We start from the raw sequence: 21298 nt of genomic DNA on the forward strand, positions 1-21298 counted from the left end.
ACGTTTACAAAGCTTACCGTTATTTATATTCTTTCAATGTCATATCTTTAGTAGTATGGACAAACTGAAATATAACAATGTGTTTCATAATATTATGCCACTAGCTGATAAACCCGATTTCATTTGGGTCGACGTAGTTTTAGGAAACATAAAGGGTCATTTTTACGTATACTGGTGTAGTTCAATTTTTGGTGTGTATATCCTTTTTTCTCATTTAGTTGTATCCATTGTTTTTACGTGATTCCTAGCTTCGTCTTTCAAGGTTTTCTATTTCATTTAATTCATCTTTCTCTGTTGATCTTGACACATCTTATCCAATTAGCTATACCTTGTTTTTTCAAACTGTCCTGAACTCCTTTTTAACAAATCTACCGTTTAAACCATCTTAGCTATCAAGGAAAGGATTATATATCAAATCCTTTCTTCTCTTTTTGTTTCACAGCTCCCATTTCTCTTCATAATCTTCGCTTCGTATGACCAACACGTTCTTAACAAAAATTTGCTCCCTAATCTTTCGCATCTTTCACGTCATGAATTTAGTAAAACCTATTTTTTATGCCTATTGTTTTCCGCTCAAACTCTTTCGAAAATCCTTTTTTATCACTACCATTTTTCTTGAATGCATCATATCAATTTATTTGCATAACAATGAGGAAAAGTAGCATGTGGTTCCATTTTGAGCATGTATGACGATCAAATTCTTTCTTCTTTTCTATTTCTTATTCTTATTTCGTCACCGATGCTGCCTGAAAACAATTTTCCATTTCTTTTATATTTCATCTGTATTGCTGTTACTTTCAAAAGGATATTCCATGTTCGTATACATTACACTCTGAAATCCATATTTAAATTTATTACACCAACCACATTTCTAACGTAACTCAACACAATTTAAAATTAAATCTTATTGAATAAGGGCATAGCGTTATGTACAACAATATGTTGAAAAATATTTTACACTTTTAAATTTTGACATGCGTGGAGTGAAGAAGAGTTGAGTTTCTTCTTGCAGTTTAGTGTCTAAAAAACGGTAGAAGAGAGAAAAGTTGCAGGAAACTGAACTGTTTGTTGACGTCTTTACATTTTGGAAATTCCTTTCCCGTCCATAATGAACTTTACTTTCAATGGAAATTCCTTTCCCGTCCATAATGTAAAAGTTACTCGTTAGAAAGAATAAACAAAAAACATTTGTATCGATGAGCGATTTTTGAACATTCTAATAAATAATACCGCTGTTTCCGCATTGGAGAATATGATATTTTGCTACTTGTTGCATAGACTGTGTTAAGGCGTACATGAAAAATTGTTGTTAAATTAGACGATATTTGTTATTTTGGGCATTTTTTATTCCAATTTTCCGAATAGGTATTGTATGCCCCCCACCAATTTGCTTCCACCCGGGAGAGCTGCAACGTCACCATTCTAATTTTCCAGTAAATATGGACATTTTAAGGAATTTGCCTCATTTTATTTAAATCGGACATGATTGCTATGCTTGACCATATTTTCCAATACTCTAATAGGAAGAGCTCGTATGGGAGCTCTTTTTTTTTAAATTTTGTGTAAAAAGAATCATCCTCACCTAAAATCATCCGGATCAAGGTTTATTACTATTACTGAATTATTTTCTTTGTGATACCGACAGGAGGTTCTTTGGAAACTTCCCTTTGTTTCGCACTGGCGTAAATGAATTTTCGTTGCACTATGAATAGGAAGAACCATTTGTACCGTGTTTCAATCGAATCGGAAGCCATATGTATATTTCAATAACTTTTCTGTGTTTGGTAGAGGGAATGAGGGATATATATATATATATATATATATAAATATATATATATATATATATATATATATATATATATATATATATATATATATATATATATATATATATATATATGAACATTCATTTTTATTTATAAGATAGGCTATTTTGGATCCGTGATGATTTTGTCTTACCTTCTATATTGAAAAAATAAAATAAAAGTCTACGTGCCATGTGGCTCAAACGGGTAAAATATGAATTTAATCTCGAGGGGAAATTTTAAAATCTATATCAGGTGCTAGGCAGCTAGCTGTACAATAAACTAATTGTCTATGAAAATCTCGCAGCTTTGATTTAATATTCGAAGGTTTATGGCCCAATATTCGTATAAATAAAGCTCAAAAAAATTTAAACTGATACACGGTCAAAACAAAAATACGGACGAATTAAATACACGTAAAAACAAGAAAAAATAAACATTATTTAAAGACAATTGAAAAACGAAATGTGTAGCTCAATATGGTATTAGGGTTTAAGGAATGAAGACTTTGACGGCACTCTGTATTGAATGAAGATATTGTATATAATTTGTGATGTACGATTTATTTTTTTTTTGCATTTAAAACAATTACTCATTGAAAATAGATGTGTCACACGTGAGGAAGCACTTGTGCGTGAATATCGGTGTGTAATTGCAGGGAGATCTCAATGCTGGGCAGGAGACCTGGGTTCGGTATGCAAATATCATTCTCTTCTGGTTCTTGAGAATTAGCTGGGAAAAACACATTTCATGAGTGACGAGGAAGTAACGGCAACCTGTGGGGTGTGCCAGCAGGTATGACTAAAGGAATTTGTTCCTTATACCGGATTATACCGGAAAATAAATGAAAGATAGGGCTATTTGGCACTAAATTTTATTACAATAAAATGTGGTTTACTGTGAATAAAAAATACAAACTACGACATCACTTTTTTGCACTAAATTGGAATTTCCTATGGAAAAAAGAAGAACTTTTAATTAACGACCACACTCTTTACCGGAGCAGTTAATATAAATGTTAATGACACTTTATATTTATGTAATTTTAAAACACTTCTATGCCGTAGCATTAATAAAATTACTTTAAACTGCTATGCGCTCACGCAAAGAAAAACAAAAACTACGAATCAGCTATGTAAAATTTTAGACCAAACAATCTTTCGGATGAATTAAGTGTATCGTTACACAAACGTATCGTTATAAATAATGATTTATTATAAAATATTATCTGGCAAATGTTACATGCATATCTGCAACACTGGAGCGATGATCTGATCACCTCTGATCGATGGGGTGGACTAACCTTTCCTTTCCAATTTTTATGATCAAAAGTAGCACATTATAAACCGAAACGTTATCACAAGTTAGCATGGTTTATGCTATCATGAATTTGTAGAAATTTTCTCTCAAAAGTACACGCTACACGTGGAGGAACAAAATGTGCGTGTGTGTGTGTGTGGGTATTTTTAAATAAATAAAGTAATTGACATTGCGCCATTATGAGCAGGTGGAGCAAGCGAAATTTACGGTCGTACTCACATCAGGTCCGGTTTAGTTGTCAACCATCAAAGATTGAATAACTGTTGCGTTTATCCAGCTTTGAGCCGCTTGATTACCGCCCAACTAGTGGTCTAAACGTTTCGTAAGGATTCGTAGCGCCACGTGGGGTTTCTCCGGATCGAACACCTGTTCGCCGTCGATCTTGTAATCAGCATACGGCAAGCGATACACCTCCGAAAAGTCCATCTTTTCCATAACGCGAGCGGAAAAGTGGCTGCTACACAGGACGTGTATCAGCTTGATGCCATTTCGGGACGCATAATCGAGCGTGTAGTCAGTCAGCATGCCCGCAATACCCAATCCACGGTAGCGCGTATCCACCGAGATGATTTTACAGTCTAAAAATCGATCGATATCAGAATACAAGTCGAAGATGTCGAACTGCTCATCGACGTAGTCCATCAACGCCATGATTTTCTTGAACTTCGGATGAAGACAGTTGGTAGCCAGCTTCGCCGGAGGCTCATCGCCTGGTTGCTGATAACAAAAGAAAGAGCATGAATATAAAGAGGCTCGAAGTTAGCGCGTGAATTGGCTTCATTTGTTCGCAAAAGCGACCTAACTTACCGGCTTCATGATCGTGCCGTTCAGGATGACACCCACAATTTCTCCCCTCGAATTGACGGCCTTGTAGGATGAATGCTCTCCCAGGCTCTTGGTGCAGTACTTTTCCAGCTCCTTACACTCGCCGAGCTGAACGTACGTATTGAGGGGTTCATCCTGAAATGACACAAACGCAGAGCGAATACGTTACAAAATCTCTTAAAGAAAACTTCACCCCAGCAGAGCTCCGAAGCGAAAAGGATTTGGGACATGGAGATAACGTTCCCATGAAAAATTGGGGCAGCCAAGGATTCTTGAAAACCGCATAAATTCAATTCCTTTCATGATTTATTCATCGTTTTTCGATGATAATGCATTATTCATATACAGAGCTCAGAGCGTTTCGAGGCGGTAAAATAGTGATTTGATACTAAAGCAAGCCGTTAAGATTGTTTGATTAAAATTGTTAGCAAATCGTCCGAACCTGCTGGAGTAAAATTATATTTATGCAAAATGTTAGGATGTTTGAGCAAAGACGTACATGCTTTAGCAATCAATCGAACTGCTCCGAATTGAAAACATAGGATGTGTTATGTTTTATACGATTTTCAAACCTATAGCAGTTGCCACAAGCGCCTTAATGACCGCACATGGAAGAGGTGATGAAAAAATTGAAACAATCCTATCGATTCCGAAATTTAAAAGCATTTTAGCAGGGTAATTGAATTAATCCACTCAAAAGTTTTAACCCACATAGCGTCTGGCAAGGGTGTGCAAAAACTTACCTTGAAGAAAAATCTTTTCAGCAGATCCAGCACGTCTTCGGTGTCCGTCTCAGTGATTACCGAAATCGATAAATCCCTGTCAATCTCGTATAGTTCCGTATCATCACTGCCCGCTTTGTCGCAGATAGTAGGTGCTTTCGAAGCCATGCAGTTGCTTCTTGTTAGCAAATTGGACAGCTAAAATGTAGCCAAAGAACAGAGGAACGGAACAATGAATGGAAAAATAGCACAACGTTTGCCGGACGCATTTTAGCCGCGTTGAGGAGTTATCATTTCGCTGCGACGGTGTGGCAATGTGGCGCATAAACACATTGTATGACCAGACAGTTTGTACAGTTGTGCCATTTTGATTTTGTCGAGTAGGCAAACATTTGCATCAACGTGTTATTAGTACGGGCACGGTTCGCTCGATGTGTTTTTGTTTTACAGTGAGACAATAAATAATACTTGCCATCAGACATGTTTCATCCAGCGTAAGCGAATCATGGGTGGGTGAAACGGTGATGCCGTTGATCGCCGGAAGATGATCGACGTGATTTTGTATGTCTACCTTCATTTTGCTGGATCGACGATGCGTTCGATTGAGGTGCAGAGGTGTGAATGGAGGTGGTTTTGCGAGCAAATTAGATCAAAGTGTGCGATAATGTGCCACAGATATGCGTGAAACGTATACGACAATAACCCAGTGGTGTTTATGATACAAATTGATAAAATAACTGAATATTCATGCAGTATAACGAACGGGTCAGGTGGTGGCCAACTTTATTCTAAATGAACGAATTTACCTGAAATGAAAGGAGGTTGAAAGGATAATAGAACGAAAAATAAAACGCAACGTTCACAAAGTCTAAAAATAACAAAATAAAATGGTTTGTAACTTGCTAATCTGTGCCATTTTAATTACAAACACACAAATTTTAATTTGTGTCATTGTTTTTTAATCTCATTTCCATCAAATAAAATTTATCAAATTCGTTTCTTTAATTAATTTTTTTTTGTTTCTTAGTCCCATGTTCGTGATCATGCTACGCTTTTTAAATTTTTAATATATGTAAACGTTTTATTTCGTCCATCAAATAGAATATGTTGTCGATCAAAAGACCGAATCAAAGCTTAGGCTGGATTTGAGCATAGTTATTTCATTGTTGCAATTATTGCATTTAAATTGGTTTCTTACCACCAGCTTAGAAATGACGTAAATTTTCATTTTTTCGATATTAGCCAACAAAAAGATTCATTCTTTGCGATAATCTTCAATCATTCGATTAGTTTAAAAATAATTAAACCTATCAGTATTCCTTATTTGATATAAAATTTACTTTTTGTGAAGAAATCCTTCTAGAAAGGTGCTTCTATTCGATTGAAAAACAAAAAACAATTCAAATGAATCTCCAAAAGCCTGAAAGCGAATCTTATTTCATGGTGCTGTACAAAACAAAGTTTGTCTAAACGACAATGCCAATCGATCATGCGATCAGTTTCAGTCAGCGATGCATAACAAACAGCTCGCACGGCAGTTATATCGTTAAATGCATCTCTACTTCAGCTGCATGTTTCCAATCGAATTCTTAATGAGGCATGAGAGCATCCAACGTCCCATCGCTGAACCCGTTCAATCTAGAAGATAATTCGGGCTATTGTTGCGCAAAGCATTTACTCGGGCCTCTAATGCATAAGCTAAACCTATGGGACACCAAGTTAATCGAACGTCACCAGCACCCCGACGTTCCACCTGACGTTCACACGTGTTTTCTTTGGAAACCTCATTAGTATGCAAAACACCAATAGTGTCATGCAGGAAGTCGGCACGGTGCGCAGCTAATGGTGGCAATTTAATGTTAGTAATAGCCGCGCACGAGCACAGGTGAAAAACGTCAGCCGATTTTCGCAAAATCTATCGCACCCATTCCGATCCGATTACGTACACATGCCACAGGCTCACGGGATACACGCTCTGGAGATACACGCTCAGATCAGCCAATCTGTCCGCCAGTGACGACTCGGGCGTCCAACGCTCGGACAGAATTTGCTTGCTCACACGCGACGACTAAGCGCCCAGCTTCACGCGCAACCACGGGGAACCGTGTGTTCCGAAAGGTTGTGTATTTTTAAACTTTTGTTCTTGCTTTGGCGCACGCGACTACCGCTCTGCGGCTCTTTATCGAAATGATGCACTAGGATAAATGATGCAGACGGGACGCGTAACTGCTGCTGCGAGCAAATACACGAATTGGCGGAATTTCGCGTGCGCCTTCGAAACACAGTGAACACCGTAGGGACAACAGCGGCAATGAGCTTTCATTAGAAACGGGCTCATATTTATACTGGAACACGGTTCTGTCGCTTCTAGCCGCGAAAGCTTCTAGCACACGACGGCTCTAGTCGGTACGATCTCGCGGGCTCACGCCATCGGTGTTGGTGTGTGAGACGGCGTGCCGGTTTGCTGGTGTGTGACGGTGCAGCAATCGGCAATCGGGTGCTCCGACGTGCAGCATCCGGCACGGCGGGTTTGCAGCGTCCGGAGGAGGGTGGAGGGATTGTCTACTACCTAGGATGCAATGCGATAAAACAATATGCAACCTTCCTTCCGTTTACCACGGGCACGCGCGAGGCGAGAGAACGGGCGCTTTTCCTGTTCTCTGACAGTGGTCACAGTGTTTGGGCGAAGTTTGTGCACACCTGCTCTCGCTCTGTTCTACTCAGGCTGCGTGAGTTCAACTTTTCATTCGGGTTCGTTCGTTTCCCGCAGTACAATTCCCTTTGCATTTTCGTGTATGAAATATCCTGCTGCTTGAAGGTTACAATATATGTGAGGGAAGTAAATGCGAAGCGGCGTCAGCTTATACAAAAAATGTAATCAAACAATTTTTACGACGAATAAATAGTACACGTAATCATATTGGATGATGAATTATCATATAATGCAGCAATATAACAAGCAATTTAAAAATTCTGCTTATAGTTTGAACTTTCCTTGACCAAACACGTGTTAATGTCAAATATTGCGCACAACAGAAATGGTTCTTATTGCCATCATTTGTATGCATCATCAGAAACAATAGTATGTTGTTGAACATGTGCACTAAACCTCATCATAGAGAAAAGCATTTTCTCTCTACGAACAACAACTTTTATTGTGCACTGTTTGGCAAGAATGAGAATGTCGTATTTTCGCGGACATCAAAGTCAACGTGGTAGAATGTGTATGTTTATTTGCCTTTCTTTTTTATGTATTGTTTGACTGCTCACGGTATCATTCGATTCGCTGGATTTGGCATGTTTTTCAACGAGTATGCGACCCACGACATGCTTCCTGGTTGCTCCTTTAACACAATCATGCCCGCGGTAGATCAGATTTCGTTGATCGTTACGATTAACGTGTACCGTTTGCCGTTTGTGTGGATTAATCTAACACAATTGTGTGTGTTGAAAATTGATAAAACAATGCACAGCACACATTTGGGAGACATTGAAACATTCATCAAGGGTGGTTAAAAAAGGGAGTGAAAGTTTTCTGCTCCACTACCGACAGATTTGCAGCGTTTCGATGGCTGACACGTAAGCTCCCACAGGTACTCAAGGTACTTCCTGCTGTGGCTCATATTTCATGCGACAGAATAAGTCCACGGCATTGACTGACCATTGCGCGTGTGTGCTGTCTGCAGCAGCTCGAAAGATCCTGCCGCACGAACGCGAGGGGGTCTATTTTTAAACCACAATAAAGCCTTGAACGTTTCAACCAGCGCTCTTAGCAACGTCCCACTACATGCACTAGTTCATTTGCAGTTATGCTGTGGGATGGCTTTCACTTTCCTACCTTCACTGAATCGCGGCTCGGATGGATCCTTGTTGTTCCGCCGCAAACGCAGCATCAGCCGTTTGAACATCGGCGTAACCACAGGTGCGAACCATCACAGATAAACTGGGAACGTTTGCAAAGGATTAAAGCGACGACAGCGCAACAACGTAGAACAATTCCATGCCGCACTTGGCAGCGTTGCAGGCAGCTCGCCAAATGTACGCCGTGCTCTCGTACTGACCAACGACGCCGTACCGGGACACTAGACAGAAAGCAGAGTGGCACATCGCAATCAGCATCAGTCAGTGGCTGATTGATGGTTAGGGAACCACTGACGCCAACCCGACAGAACGCCAGAATCATTTCGTCTCGTCAGTGCTTGCAGTCTGCACGTGGGGACGGTACGGAGCGTTCGATGCGATAGGGTTTCGTGTCTCTAGTAATCTAAAAATACTATTGCTCAATGATTCTTGCGCGAAATGCGCCCACCTTCCAGCTGCTATCTGCAGCCTGGCTATTTATAGTTCCTCCCGAGCGAACAAACGAACAAATGTGTTTACTACCGGCCACTAGATCGTACCCGTTGTGGTCGAAGTAACGACAAGCACACCGCATCTAGCACGTGAAAGAAAGGACCGAGGTATTATGTTGCATCGTTTGAATTGACTTGCATTGGCAACATGCATCTGCATCACGGGAGACGCACCCTTTTTCCTGATTGCTGCTGTACCACGTTTCGTGCTATTGAATTACGGTACTTATCAGGTCAGGTGAACTAGTAACCTTTTAGAAGGATAGTCTCATATCATCGCAATCATTTCGACGGTCGTTTCTGCAGCCTGCCACTCCTGCATAAGGAAGTGTTTCCGAACTTGTACAATGAATTGGAGGATGCATCCAAATAAAACTAAATAAGTATTAGTGTATCATACTCGTTGTTATCAATCAATAGCGCACGAAAACGCTCCTATTACAGCTGTTGGTTGTGCCGTCCAGCACACAGTAAACCCTTTACGACGAGCCTGTAAGTGATCAGGTCGCTGTTCACAGCCTCCTCATAGTCAGTCAGCTGATAGTGAACCACGAGATGGAGGAAATAGTTGGCAACCTTGTGCGCTAAATAAATTAACAATGGCGCACACACCACGGCAGTAGCTGGAACTATTTTTGGATTAAAAGAAAATCTGACTCGGTTCCTGTCCGGCTGTTCGTCGGCATTGAGACAGAGGCTTGGCGGTGTAGTACATTGTAGGGAACGCCACATGTCCGACGATTCTCTGCTCCGAATGGTTCTCCATCCAGCGCGACTTGGGATGTGGTATCGAAGCAGGTTTTGTCATACGGATACGAGACAGCACCCCTAGCAATCGGTGGTGAAAATGATTGAGTCTTAAATGTACGCTGTTTAATTAATTAAAGTCGGGCAACCTCGTGCAGGGTCGCCAGGCGTAGTGCGAAGAAAAACGGTAAGTGAATTTATCACCAGATTCGGGCGCATAAATTACCTCACCTTGGGATCAGCTCGGTCAGCCGCCGCTCCAAATGTGAGTGGTGTCCTTCCGCGACCCGATCCGCATTAAGGCTCGTCGTGAGCCACGCGACCACGCCATTAATGTCCGAGAGCAGATCCGTTCCCGGTTGCCATTTAATTTATGCATCGTGCGGTGGCCACAGTGAAAATCGGAAACACTCCCGTGAGCACAAGCGCCATAGGGTTGGGGGTGCAGTTATTAGCATGCAGTCATGATCATCTGACTGTGCCGTGCAAAACTACTCATTGCAGCTGATAAGGGCGAAACAATAAGGGTCGCGAACACCTGAGGCGTTTATGTCCGTTCACTGTCGCCTTTTATTACCGTGAGCTGGCGTACACGCGCTTATGACAGGAAACAACACCATAAAATTAGATTTATCAAATTAACCTCAATAACACAGGAATAACCAACAGTATTGCTTTTGAAATATATATATATTTTTGTATCCAATACATCGAATACATTGTTATACCATTCGATACTGAGTTAATAAGAATCCTAGCCCAGACAAAGTGGGCAGGTTTTTTTTATTGGCTGGTATAAATTTTAGCTCGCTTTAATCGCTTACGATCACTAACGGTGATTATTACCGTACTGTTAATAAATTAATGTTTATAAAATGTAACCAAAAATAAATTAGTCTAAAAGTGCGGTGTGATTTTTGTTTTCGCTGCTTCCGGGTTTGTCAGAGTTACGTAAGCATCGTAACATCGATTTCCGACCTTTTCCAGCGCATGCATCGTGCCAGTTAGCAGCTCGATACGAAAGGAATTTGTTGTCTTGAAGGGAAGCGTGTCACGACACCGACCGCGAACGGCTGAACACGTCCACGTTTCGCCCTTTTGGATAAACAAATCGGTTTTGTCTTTTGCCGAACGGATATTAAATATCCGCCGGCGTGATTCGGTTGCGTTAGATTGAATTATTTTTTCATATTCTAGTCTGTCCGCGTTCAACGCGCGAACCCCGTCCGAGTAAAGCGGGGGGGAAAACAGACACATACACACATACAAACACACATACAAATGAATATAAACAAGCAGCTTGGTGTCCCGATCGGGTTGTGTCTAGGCGAAAGGAACAAACCGGACCCCCGATAGGGGAGTTGCACCGCATCAGACGTGATGGATCTGTCCGATTGCCATTAACGTACAGGTTCGTTCTGGTGATCATCGTCCACCACCGGGAGGTGTAAAGGATTTTTTTTGGCCGTGTATGTGTGCGACCACGCGCCGTAATTTTCCGTGGGAAACGCAGCACGCACCAACGACGTCCATCAAGCGAAACTTGCAGTAAGGTTTCGAGCTGGAGCTACATTCACGTTCCGGCCAGTAAGCCAGGGATGTATAACATTCAAAGCTACACCAACCAGGAAATCGCCCGAGCGCTCTCCCATGTCCTTTCACACGCGCAAAAACCCCACGACTGGATTGCGAACTTGTCCCACCTTGTGCTGCCTTTCCCGCTTGCAGCTCGTGGGGCTCGTAACCGTGGAATTAGAATTGTTCTTCAGTTGCCGCTTAATTCCAAAAGCGTGCCGCATTTGAGCAAAAACTGTGCGAGTCTGCTGGAACAGTGCTTGCTCGGTTTGACTGCGTTGTTTGCACTCTATGCGCTACGTTTATTGTGCACAAATATGTGCATAGTGAAGCAACGTTCCTGCCAGCATAGGAAAACGTCTCCGCTCAAGATGCGAACAAGTGATTGAGCAGCATCAACATATCAGCAGCATATTTGAGCCATACTGGTTGCGCAGGGGCGAACATATTCGGAAGCTATCATAATTTTTGTTCGCCGGTGTTTGCGCTGCATTCGCGTGCCTCTGATGCCAAGAGGCGGAACCGTTGGCACGCGATTCGAAGAGAATGGTCGGTTGAAATCGCGAATTGTAAGAACAAAACAGAAATCAAACCCCCTCTGCGCTGGCTTCCATAAGTGGTGCGCGACACGCGCCAACCTTTCAAGGAGTTCCTTGGGCTTTATCGTGCCGACACCATCGCGCTTGCCTGTTTCGTTTATTTTATTTTATTTTTTGTTTCTTCTGTTGTTGCTTTTTCTGCTCGCCCCAGCGGACACACATGGGCACACGTGCCGTCATAATTAGTAGCCACGAAGACAAAGGCAGGACCCGCGGTACAGGTACAGCAGCAACAGGAATGGATACAATAAATCATTCGAATACTGAAACCTATCGGGATTCAAACCTGCTGGGGTGGCTCGCACATTTTCGTGTTTTCACCACACCGAAAGCCAATCCTTCCTTCAGCGTGGCAGGAACCCAAGTAAAATAAAGGAAGAATAAGCTACGAGATAAAATTTCGACCTGAGGTTCGATCGCAAACGCGAGTCCTTCGTCGAGCGATCGTTAATGCGGCACGCGCTCGCCTGAACGAGAGCATAAATAACCAAAAGGGGGTGGTAAAAAAAATCAATCCACCAGCAGGTTGAGCCAACCTGCAGCAGTGGCACGCGCCAATGGGTGCTCGATAGCAGCAGATTAAGATACGTCACCGAGAAGCCTTTCGCGCTGAAAAGTTGATTGCCGTTGGTGTCGCGACGATGGCTGTAACGCCAACAGGTGCTGCCTCTCGATCGCACCGGATGCTTGAGGCACAATGGCTGGCCGGTGCAGGAGGGATGGAAGTGGCAAAATTAAACCAAGTGGGAGGCAAACGGGAGGGTGGTTTTTTTTTTTGCACTGCTCCTGCGGACCTCGGTAACTGGCGCGATCAGCACCGGATCGATCGATTGATCGTGATCAAGTGATTATTTATGAGCAATTAAAGTAATTTTTTAATGCCGCATTTGCAGTTTCCACCTCACCCAGGCCTCGCGTGGACAGTGGTGATTAGAGAATTGTGTGGGTCAAAAGTGGTGCTGGAGCATTGTAAAATAAATCTGTGATCGATTGTGATGAGCTGCGAGTCAAGCTGGTGGCACAGTATTACTTTCGTTTACGAGAACAACTTCAACCGAACCGAAAAGGACATTTAGAAAATAAAGCCCAACCAGGCCTCGACTCCACAATTTGTCCAGCAGGTAATTTGGCGCGAATCTACTATGCACCGTTGACGGGCCAGCATTCCGGACGTTGCATGCACATTGCTTATTCTTTGCGGGCGTGTGCTCAACGTCTAATTACATTTAATTTAGCAATGTCTTTTTTTTTGTTGTTGCACCGCCCGGTGCAAGTTCCTGCATGAAGTTTTCGTGACACTCCTGATCCGATAAGGAAAGGCATGCCCAGCGTAACCATCACGCTTGTGACCTGACAGTGACGGTCAAGTATCCATTTCCTGCTTCGTGTGTGGCAGCCTTAGTCCTTATCGTTTAGCGTCAACCGATTGTTTCGGTGGCCGTCGGTGTTTGCCTCGAAATGAAGTCCATCTAGTACTTCATGGTACACTGCCACCATCGTGTCCTCGACAACCGCAAAACCGTTGTTTTGTCGTTCACAGCCCGAAGGAAGTCCAGAAAAATGGCAAGAGTGGCTGTAATCGCGAAGCTAATCAGCGCATAATCAATGATACACAGTAGGCACTGGCGTTATTCGCACGTCGGCACCACAATTGGTCTTTCGTTACGTTATCGTGTCGTTATCGGTTATTGTTTTTTTTTTTCTCCGTTAGCCAGTTGCTATTTTGCCGGCGGTGTAACGAATGCGCAACTTTGAGCTTTAGCACGAGGAACAAATTAAATGCCCGTAACGAATTTTGTCATTAATCAAGTATTAATAGCCGTGCATTATTAAAAACGTTTTTGGTGAAATAACCGAACCTCTCAAAATAGCCCGACTATTTTTACTCAAATTTTATGTCCACGTTTATGCGGTTGTTGTGAGTCAGGCAATGTTATATGGTATTTTATTTGCCGCAACCATCGCCTTTTGCTTTTTCGAAACGAAGCAGCTCAATTCTATAGTGTAATATCGGGCCGTATTAGTCACAATTACGCTTCGTCCGTCAATGCTAAGCACTGTCACGAATATTAAAATCGAGCCAACAGGGACACCGGAGGGATATATGCATCTGTTGGTTTATTCAATAGAATGGAACCGTCGCAAGTCGACGCGAGAACCAACGCTAATAAAAAAAAAGGACAATATCACGGCGATCTCACAAGCGCCATGGCTACCTTGGTTACACCTGACGGTAAAGTCCTTCCCACAATCACATCGTACCCGTTTTTTTCCTGCGTGATCATTCGTTCCCTGTTCGCCCATGATGTCAGTCTCATTCGACTTCCGCGAGCCTTCTGCGGCATGTGGCTTCATATGGCAGCCGTCGCGTGCCGTTCCTTGAGGTTCTCAGGAACGAAAACACAATCCAAGAACCTGGGATGCATGAAAGTGACATATTTATTTATTAGCCTCCCCCGGCCCATATCGTGTGGCCGCGTTAGAGTGGAAACGATTGTCGTAACGCTCATCACGACGTCACTCACCCGTGGCGGACCGTACGTCGTGGGACACCTGTGTTTGAAGTGTGTTTCGGGGTTCAGACCAGCCCTGGGACAGAGTAGTGCCAATCCCATCGACTGCCCAGCGTCTAGCGGCGTTTCTTGTTAGCATCTGTGCCAATGGCCTGCCTGTAGTCTGATATCGGTCGGTTGAACACCGGCCACCGGTGGTGGCTGGTGGCTTAGCACCGATAGAAGGTCATGGTCTTCGATAATCAGTGCAAAGCGTTGTTTCCCGCGACATCGTATTCGGGCTCGCAGGGCGCCGCTCGACCTGGGTCGTGGCCATTGGAGCTTGCGATCGAGTGACGGTCTGAACGGGAGGCCACAGGTGGCACGTATCAGCTATCTCTCGTGTTGGCGTTGCATCCAGTGGGACAGCTGGTGTTATTTATAGCATAATCTGTCTACTATCCGCCTTGCACTGGCTGTGTCTCTATGCTGCGAGCCAGGGTTCTAATTGTAATTCTAATTAATGGCAGTTCGGGCTGTCGCTGCACCTTCGAGTGTACCGATGGACGAAAGATCGTGCTGTTTGCATAGTGAAACCATTTTCCGTTGATTCACGCGATCGAGCTGATCATTTCCCATCCCGTGAACCGGTGGAGTTGCAGTTGCAGTAGAGGCGTACTAGCCGCTCCCTGTTCTATTTGTTCTGTCCGAGATCAAATGCTTCTCAATAAAACAGCAATTAATCATTGGAGGTTTTAAGACGTCCAAAAAATTAATGCAATCTGTATGATAATCAGCATATCTGGAATCGATGACAGATCGTTTATCAAGCTAACGTTTCGCATGACGATTTGCAATGTCACACATTCAATGTTAAAACAGAAGGTGGGCTAATCGTCAAAGATTCTTGGTTTTATTTATATTGATGTTATTGATGCTGATTGCTATAAAAATTTTGATTTATTTGGCTTTAAAATTAGGTTAACGCAGGGTTGCGTAAGCAGCTGCAAACTGCTAAGAACATTCAATGGAAGATAACGAGCGAAGGTAATTTAGTGAAGGGGTTTTTTGTTTTACATTTATGGCAGATTCGAATGATTGTGTTATACCAGACCCTTATCTTGTTATCTTTTCCCGACGCTGTGGCGAGTTTCTAATTCATGTGATAATAATTGAACAGTCCAGTCAAACAAAAGTAGTTGATTTAGTTTGCTATCAGCGACCTAACGAACTTCAACATCAATTATCCATTGAATACAGTGCAGAGCGGAAATGTTGATTGATTGAGAATTATTTTGCAAATCATTCTGATGAGCTGATAGCTTCAATTGCTAGGACTAAATACAATATACTAGGAGTAAATAGGTACTGCTTAGAAAATCAAGACGGTTGTATTTCATGAAGAAACAATTCTTTGTCTTGGAAACAACAACCATATCAAAGAACGGTCTTGATCACTTAGGCAATTGACTTCACTCCTTGAAGGATGCACGGACACGTTTAAGTACACCTTCATGGAGCTTCTAAGTAAATAAGTAGCTTTGTGGCTAACACGTGAGCAACAGACGGTTATCGTTATCATAAATGGAATATTAACCTGCAGGGGTGAATGTGTGTTATTGAAGGAAAATGATATTGCAAGATACATAGAAACGAAAAGATAGCTTGTTTAATACTTATACAGCATCCGTTCTCCAATGTGACGTTATAATTGGCAATAATATGCACTAGAATAGGTCAAATTGATTTGACACTCAACCTCCACCTGTTATACTTTGAAAATAAGATGGATCAGTCGAATAGACAAATAATAGTATTTTCAAGAACGAAGTTCGTGGAGATTTCAATAAGATGATGATAAGAAAACTTAGAGTTCTTAGATTTTTTGTCACGAGGTAATGTATCAAATGTTCTACCATGCAGTGATATATCATCCCAAAAAAGCACAATTTGAATTCCTGAAGTATGTCCTATCATAAGAGTTTGTATAGGAAATTGCTACAAAAAAAGCGCCTTCCCATTTCACCATTGAAATGTGATGAAACGGTCCGCCAGATAAACGCATTTCAGAACAGATTATCCTCCCAAGGTCGGCTTTGCAAAACACCATTACGTAATCATGTGATTTCCCCTGCAATCAGGACGAATAAGGATTTCACGACACCGTCAAGCTGTGCAAGGTGCGCAGCTGGCGCAAGACGAACATAAAAGCAAACGTAGAACTCGTGAGCGAGAGGGTTGTTTTTTGGGCTCCAGCACCACGGCCAACGAAAGCAGGCAGTTACGAATACGAAATGCCATCGGACGGGGTACATAGCGGCATAGCGGTACAGCTGGGACAGAAAATAAATCGGATGCGAATGAGACGAATCCGAAAGGGAAAAGGGCTGCGACTCGACTGTTGCAACACCGTTGTCCTACCGTCTTCAAATGGAACTGGGTGAGCTGGTTATGTACTCTCGATGCCTTCCTCCGACGTGTCCAACCACGCCGTCGAGACATCCATCGTGTTTAGATGAGCCAAGGGGCTTAGAAATTGGGAAAGTATTTCCGGGAATTGCTCGCTTCTTCGCGAAGGGACGAGTCGGTCGGTGGGTCAGCTCGAACGAAATCAAATGATACATTAGTCAGCATTCAGAACGTGTTCGGCTGTCGGATCCCACGGCGTTACCGGCTTGCCTTACGTACTGTAGATAATTTCCTACGAGATAAACACCTACCCACCCAACGGGCCCCAAACCGGACTCACGGACGAAAGCAACAGCCGTTTTCCATGGGATGGGAAACGCCAGCGGCGGCTCACCTTCCGGTTCGAAGCGACATGGGGATTCGTTTAACGCGGCTATTGGCGCAAACGAAGGATACAGATCCTTTGCTCGGGTTCCTTCCTCCCGTACGGTCCAATTCGATCCGATCTAAACCGATTCGAGCGACTCCCAGTACATAATATCCTGGGCATCTCGCCCCCGAAAGACCCTCTACCGTACCGTCATTACCACGGTTATATAAATAAATGCGGGTAAATAAATATATTCCCCGTTGCTGTTTGTCCGCGTGTTGCCCTTGCCTTGGGGAGAGTTGGAGCCCTGGTGGGAGCTTCCTGGCGCGGGGAAATCCTGCTATCCCTCTATAAACGGCAATCAGCAACAAAACGTAAAGTTTGTCTTTTTTCGTCCTCGCTCCCACACGCTCCTCGACCATTTTGCCTGGTTCCGCGCGTGAAATGGGCGCGAAAAGCAACTTTCCAAAACCCCCTTGGTACGAGCGGCATGGCTTGGGACATCTCCTCGTTCTATCTCCGGCTAGAGCCGCCTTTCACTGGTAGCCCTGGGAGGTACATTAGTGTGATGACTTTTTGCGATTTGCGAAGGATATTTATCTTGCGTTCGCTCCCGTCCCAGCTTGTTTTGGCTGAACGTAACGTTTTTGCCTTATTTGCTTGAGCAAGTGTGTTTGTGTGCTCATGACTTCCGCTTTGGTGGCGGTAGTTTCGCCATAGCACAAACTCATCGTTTGATCGTTATTCCGGGCTCGCCTGGTGTTGCAGAACATATGCTCCAGGTCGTGGATCCAGGCGAGAATCTGCCCGAGCTCTACCCGAGATTTTGGGCGTTTGTGCAGATTGATGAGCTGCTCTACACCGAGGATAATGTATTCTCCAGATTGCGAGGTCATTAGATTGGCGCAGCTTTTGCAATAATTATCCGTACGTACACCAGCCCTGGATGGCTTTATATACACATATAAGATATGATGAAAGTCATGATGATGAGGTATGGTTAATTTGCATGCCAATCACGTTGCGGTGACGACGGAATTTCATGACGGAAAAATCTTTAAAAGTCGTTTTTACCCCTGTGGCTCATGTTTCTAGCTGGTATGGTTATGTTTTGCAACGTTTCTAAGAAAAGCAAATTTCCCAATGTCATGGACACAAGCGTTCTAGGGATGTGAGAAATGGTACAGAATATATGGAAGTTAATTATTGTACACATACACCAATTACCCGGGCTTGCAGTACACTGAATGCTAAACGTAATTTTTTAACTGAGGCACACAGCAGTGCATGTTCGTTATCACGAATTGTTGTATGCCTTGCTTTTTAGCTTTGTTTTTCGTCTAAACACGTGCTCTTCAACAAGGGGCAAACACGTGTTAAGGCGAAAAATTTGCTGATTAAAATGGAAATTCGCAGCCTATACATCGTAAAATAATTACGTCTATTAAATCGGACATGATCTTTCTCCCAGTGCGTGTAAGGTATGCATGCTTTATTATCACTACGCTTTATCACTTCCCACAACCGGTAGTTTGTCAACTCGATCGTCATTTTGATATGAGTTACCTTTGATACACACTTCGATCGATTTGCATGTTTGGTAATGTTTGATGTATTTTTGGAACTCGAAATGCTTGGTGAAGCTAACCCAGGACAATGGCCGTTAGTTGAGGAGATGAAAATGAAATTTCCACTCTTTAAATGACGCACGTTTATTAAAAAAAATCATCAAATCGTTCTTACCTATAGCAGGATGAATCCGACAGGACGCAGTATTATCCACCGATGCTGCGTTTCTAGCTGACCGATGTTAGGAAAGTTGTCGCCTTGGAATATACTCTCTAGCACCGTTGCGTCGAACGCGTTCTGCACCGCACGCCGGATGAAAGCTCACTGATATCCGCTCCCGTTCTGGGGATGATTCGTTTGGCGTTCCGTGCGCCGGGCAGGGAAATTCACCGACAACCGTGGGCATCCACTGTACTTATCCACCCACCGTGTGCCACAGATACCGGACGCTGCGCTCGCAAGGAAGCTAAAATCCTTCCCTTTTACTACTATCCGGCGGTCGTGTTCGTCGAACCCGAAGTCACCGTCGTCGTCGTCGTAGTCGTCGTCGTCGTCGTCGTCGTCGTCGTTAGAACTGTCGTCGTTTTCTTATCACTCTCGCTTATCTCTTCTCACTGCTCAATTCCTCCTGGGCTACGGCACCATCCCGCGTGTCTATCCTTCTGGGAGGCGCGTACTAAACCGCCCCAGTCAAGGGGTTGATGTGGAGATGCCGGATGGCAGGGATGTATCGGGTTTCTTTCGGAACTGTATCAGAAATGTGCGCCCTGATCACGTTTCGCCAGATTGCCGCTGCTCGGAGCGTGGCGTTAGCCACCTGCAGCCCCGAGTTTGTTGCGGTTGTTGCTAAACAACGACCCGACAAGCCCCCGGTATCGCACCAAAGGCAATGGCGCTCGTGCTGAACCCTCCGAAGGGCCCGTGGATTGATCGCCCACGAGTGAAGATGGAGTACGTGCTTCGTTACCGAATTTGCCTGAAGCACTGCTTCTCTCGAGCTGGGTGGCCCTTTCAGCAATTTCTTTGCACACGCACAGCGAGCCCTCGTCGGAACTGGCGGGCAAAAGGACACATTCGAGGTGGCCTACGAAACCGCGTGTCGATACTGCAGCACGCCCGAACGTCACCTAAGTACTGGTCGTTGCGGTGCGGCGTGACTGGGACACTAGTACGGATTTCGTGCGGATCCAGTGGGGTAGCCGTCCGGGAAGCTACCGGCGGCAAAAATAACAACAATCACGACGACACAACAAATGTATGGGTTAGAAAATTCTCTCCCTATCTGTGTCAATTTCTTGCGCTCCCTCGTAACGCTCGACACCCCTGCACTAATCCCAATGGGACGAGCTGTACGAGGCCCACACGGTTATGGTTCGTCGTCGTATCAGCACCCCAGCACCACGAGTGCTACGAAATTCACAGTCACGAACGCGCCACCGCCGATATCCGATATTGCGGCTTGCTGGCCCGCTAAGGCAAGCTCCAAAAACTACGTCTACTTCGGTGCGACCCCGCTTGAGACAGGTCTCTAATTAGCATGCTCGAAACCAATTTTAGCGCCACGCAAGAGCAACGTTCTCTGTCGTTCCCGCGTGCGGGAAACTACACATCCCTTACGAAAATAGGCCACAAATGGGGAGAAGGACGAACGCACGCCACCTAGGGACACACGGAGCCATCATTCGTGGTGGTCGTTTGAGTCTTGGAAAAAGGCTCGTAATAATGACTCACCTTGGAAGCCGAAATCAGCGCACGTAGGGTGTGCACCGTCGTCGTAGGGGGACATTGAAGTACCACAATTGTTAGGAAATCGGGAAGCCACACGAAAGCGAACCTACGGCGCTCAGAACAGAACTTCGAACAATTCCTGTCACCGATGTGCTGGGGGCGCGCATTTTTATTGTAAAATTAAGCGCCATTGCTAATACTCTCAATATTTCCACTTCAAAGATGTAATGCGACTAGGGAGCCGAGTCTATTTAATGCCATCTTCTAACCCAGATCGGCACGTGTTTAGGTGGTTAAAATATCGATATTGCAAGGGAAGTGAATGCGGCAATAAAACCGGTCGTCACTGTTGCACAGACCTCAGCCACCATGGAACCGAGCGTTATTAAAACGGGCGTGATGTATGTTGGCGCTTGAGATAAGCAAAAACCGAACTGACTTCATCAACTGACCAGTTCTTTAGCACAGACGCGGCTGGGTGAAAATTGATAATTGCATCCGCGTGGTTTGCTTGGGCTTGACGTGCTATTTCAATACCAATTTCAGTAACAAATACGACCGAAACCTACGCGTACCCGGCCCGGCAAATCTTAGAGAAATGGGATATTTGAAAATAAAAAAAAAAACAGAAACCATTCAATGGTATGAAACATCGAAAAATAAACTAAGCGCTTATCAGCTCCACTTCAGCTGTTTCTAGAATTCGAGCGCAATCACTTGAGCGGGACATTGAATGGATAGTTACATAATGAACGAGTCGATGTTTGCTGGAGCATGTGCGTGAA

General features: G+C 43.9%; 1 protein-coding gene across 2 annotated transcripts; it reads right to left on the minus strand.

Moving 5' to 3' along the window:
* Positions 1-3003: 3003 nt before the first annotated feature.
* LOC128726775 (arylalkylamine N-acetyltransferase 1-like) lies at positions 3004-19312 on the minus strand. 2 transcript variants are annotated; one of them, XM_053820602.1, is made up of 5 exons: positions 6619-6957; positions 5145-5478; positions 4694-4870; positions 3933-4085; positions 3004-3842 (listed from the first exon to the last, which is right to left on the minus strand). In XM_053820602.1, exons 2-5 carry the CDS (start codon positions 5247-5249, stop codon positions 3429-3431), a joined length of 849 nt encoding a protein of 282 aa, XP_053676577.1. In that variant the 5' UTR covers positions 5250-5478; positions 6619-6957; the 3' UTR covers positions 3004-3428. The 2 variants fall into 2 exon arrangements, with proteins under 2 accessions (XP_053676577.1, XP_053676578.1); XM_053820603.1 differs by lacking the exons at positions 5145-5478; positions 6619-6957 and adding an exon at positions 18960-19312.
* Positions 19313-21298: the final 1986 nt, after the last annotated feature.

Source organism: Anopheles nili, chromosome 3 (genome assembly GCF_943737925.1).
Source record: "Anopheles nili chromosome 3, idAnoNiliSN_F5_01, whole genome shotgun sequence".
NCBI lineage: Eukaryota > Metazoa > Arthropoda > Insecta > Diptera > Culicidae > Anopheles > Anopheles nili.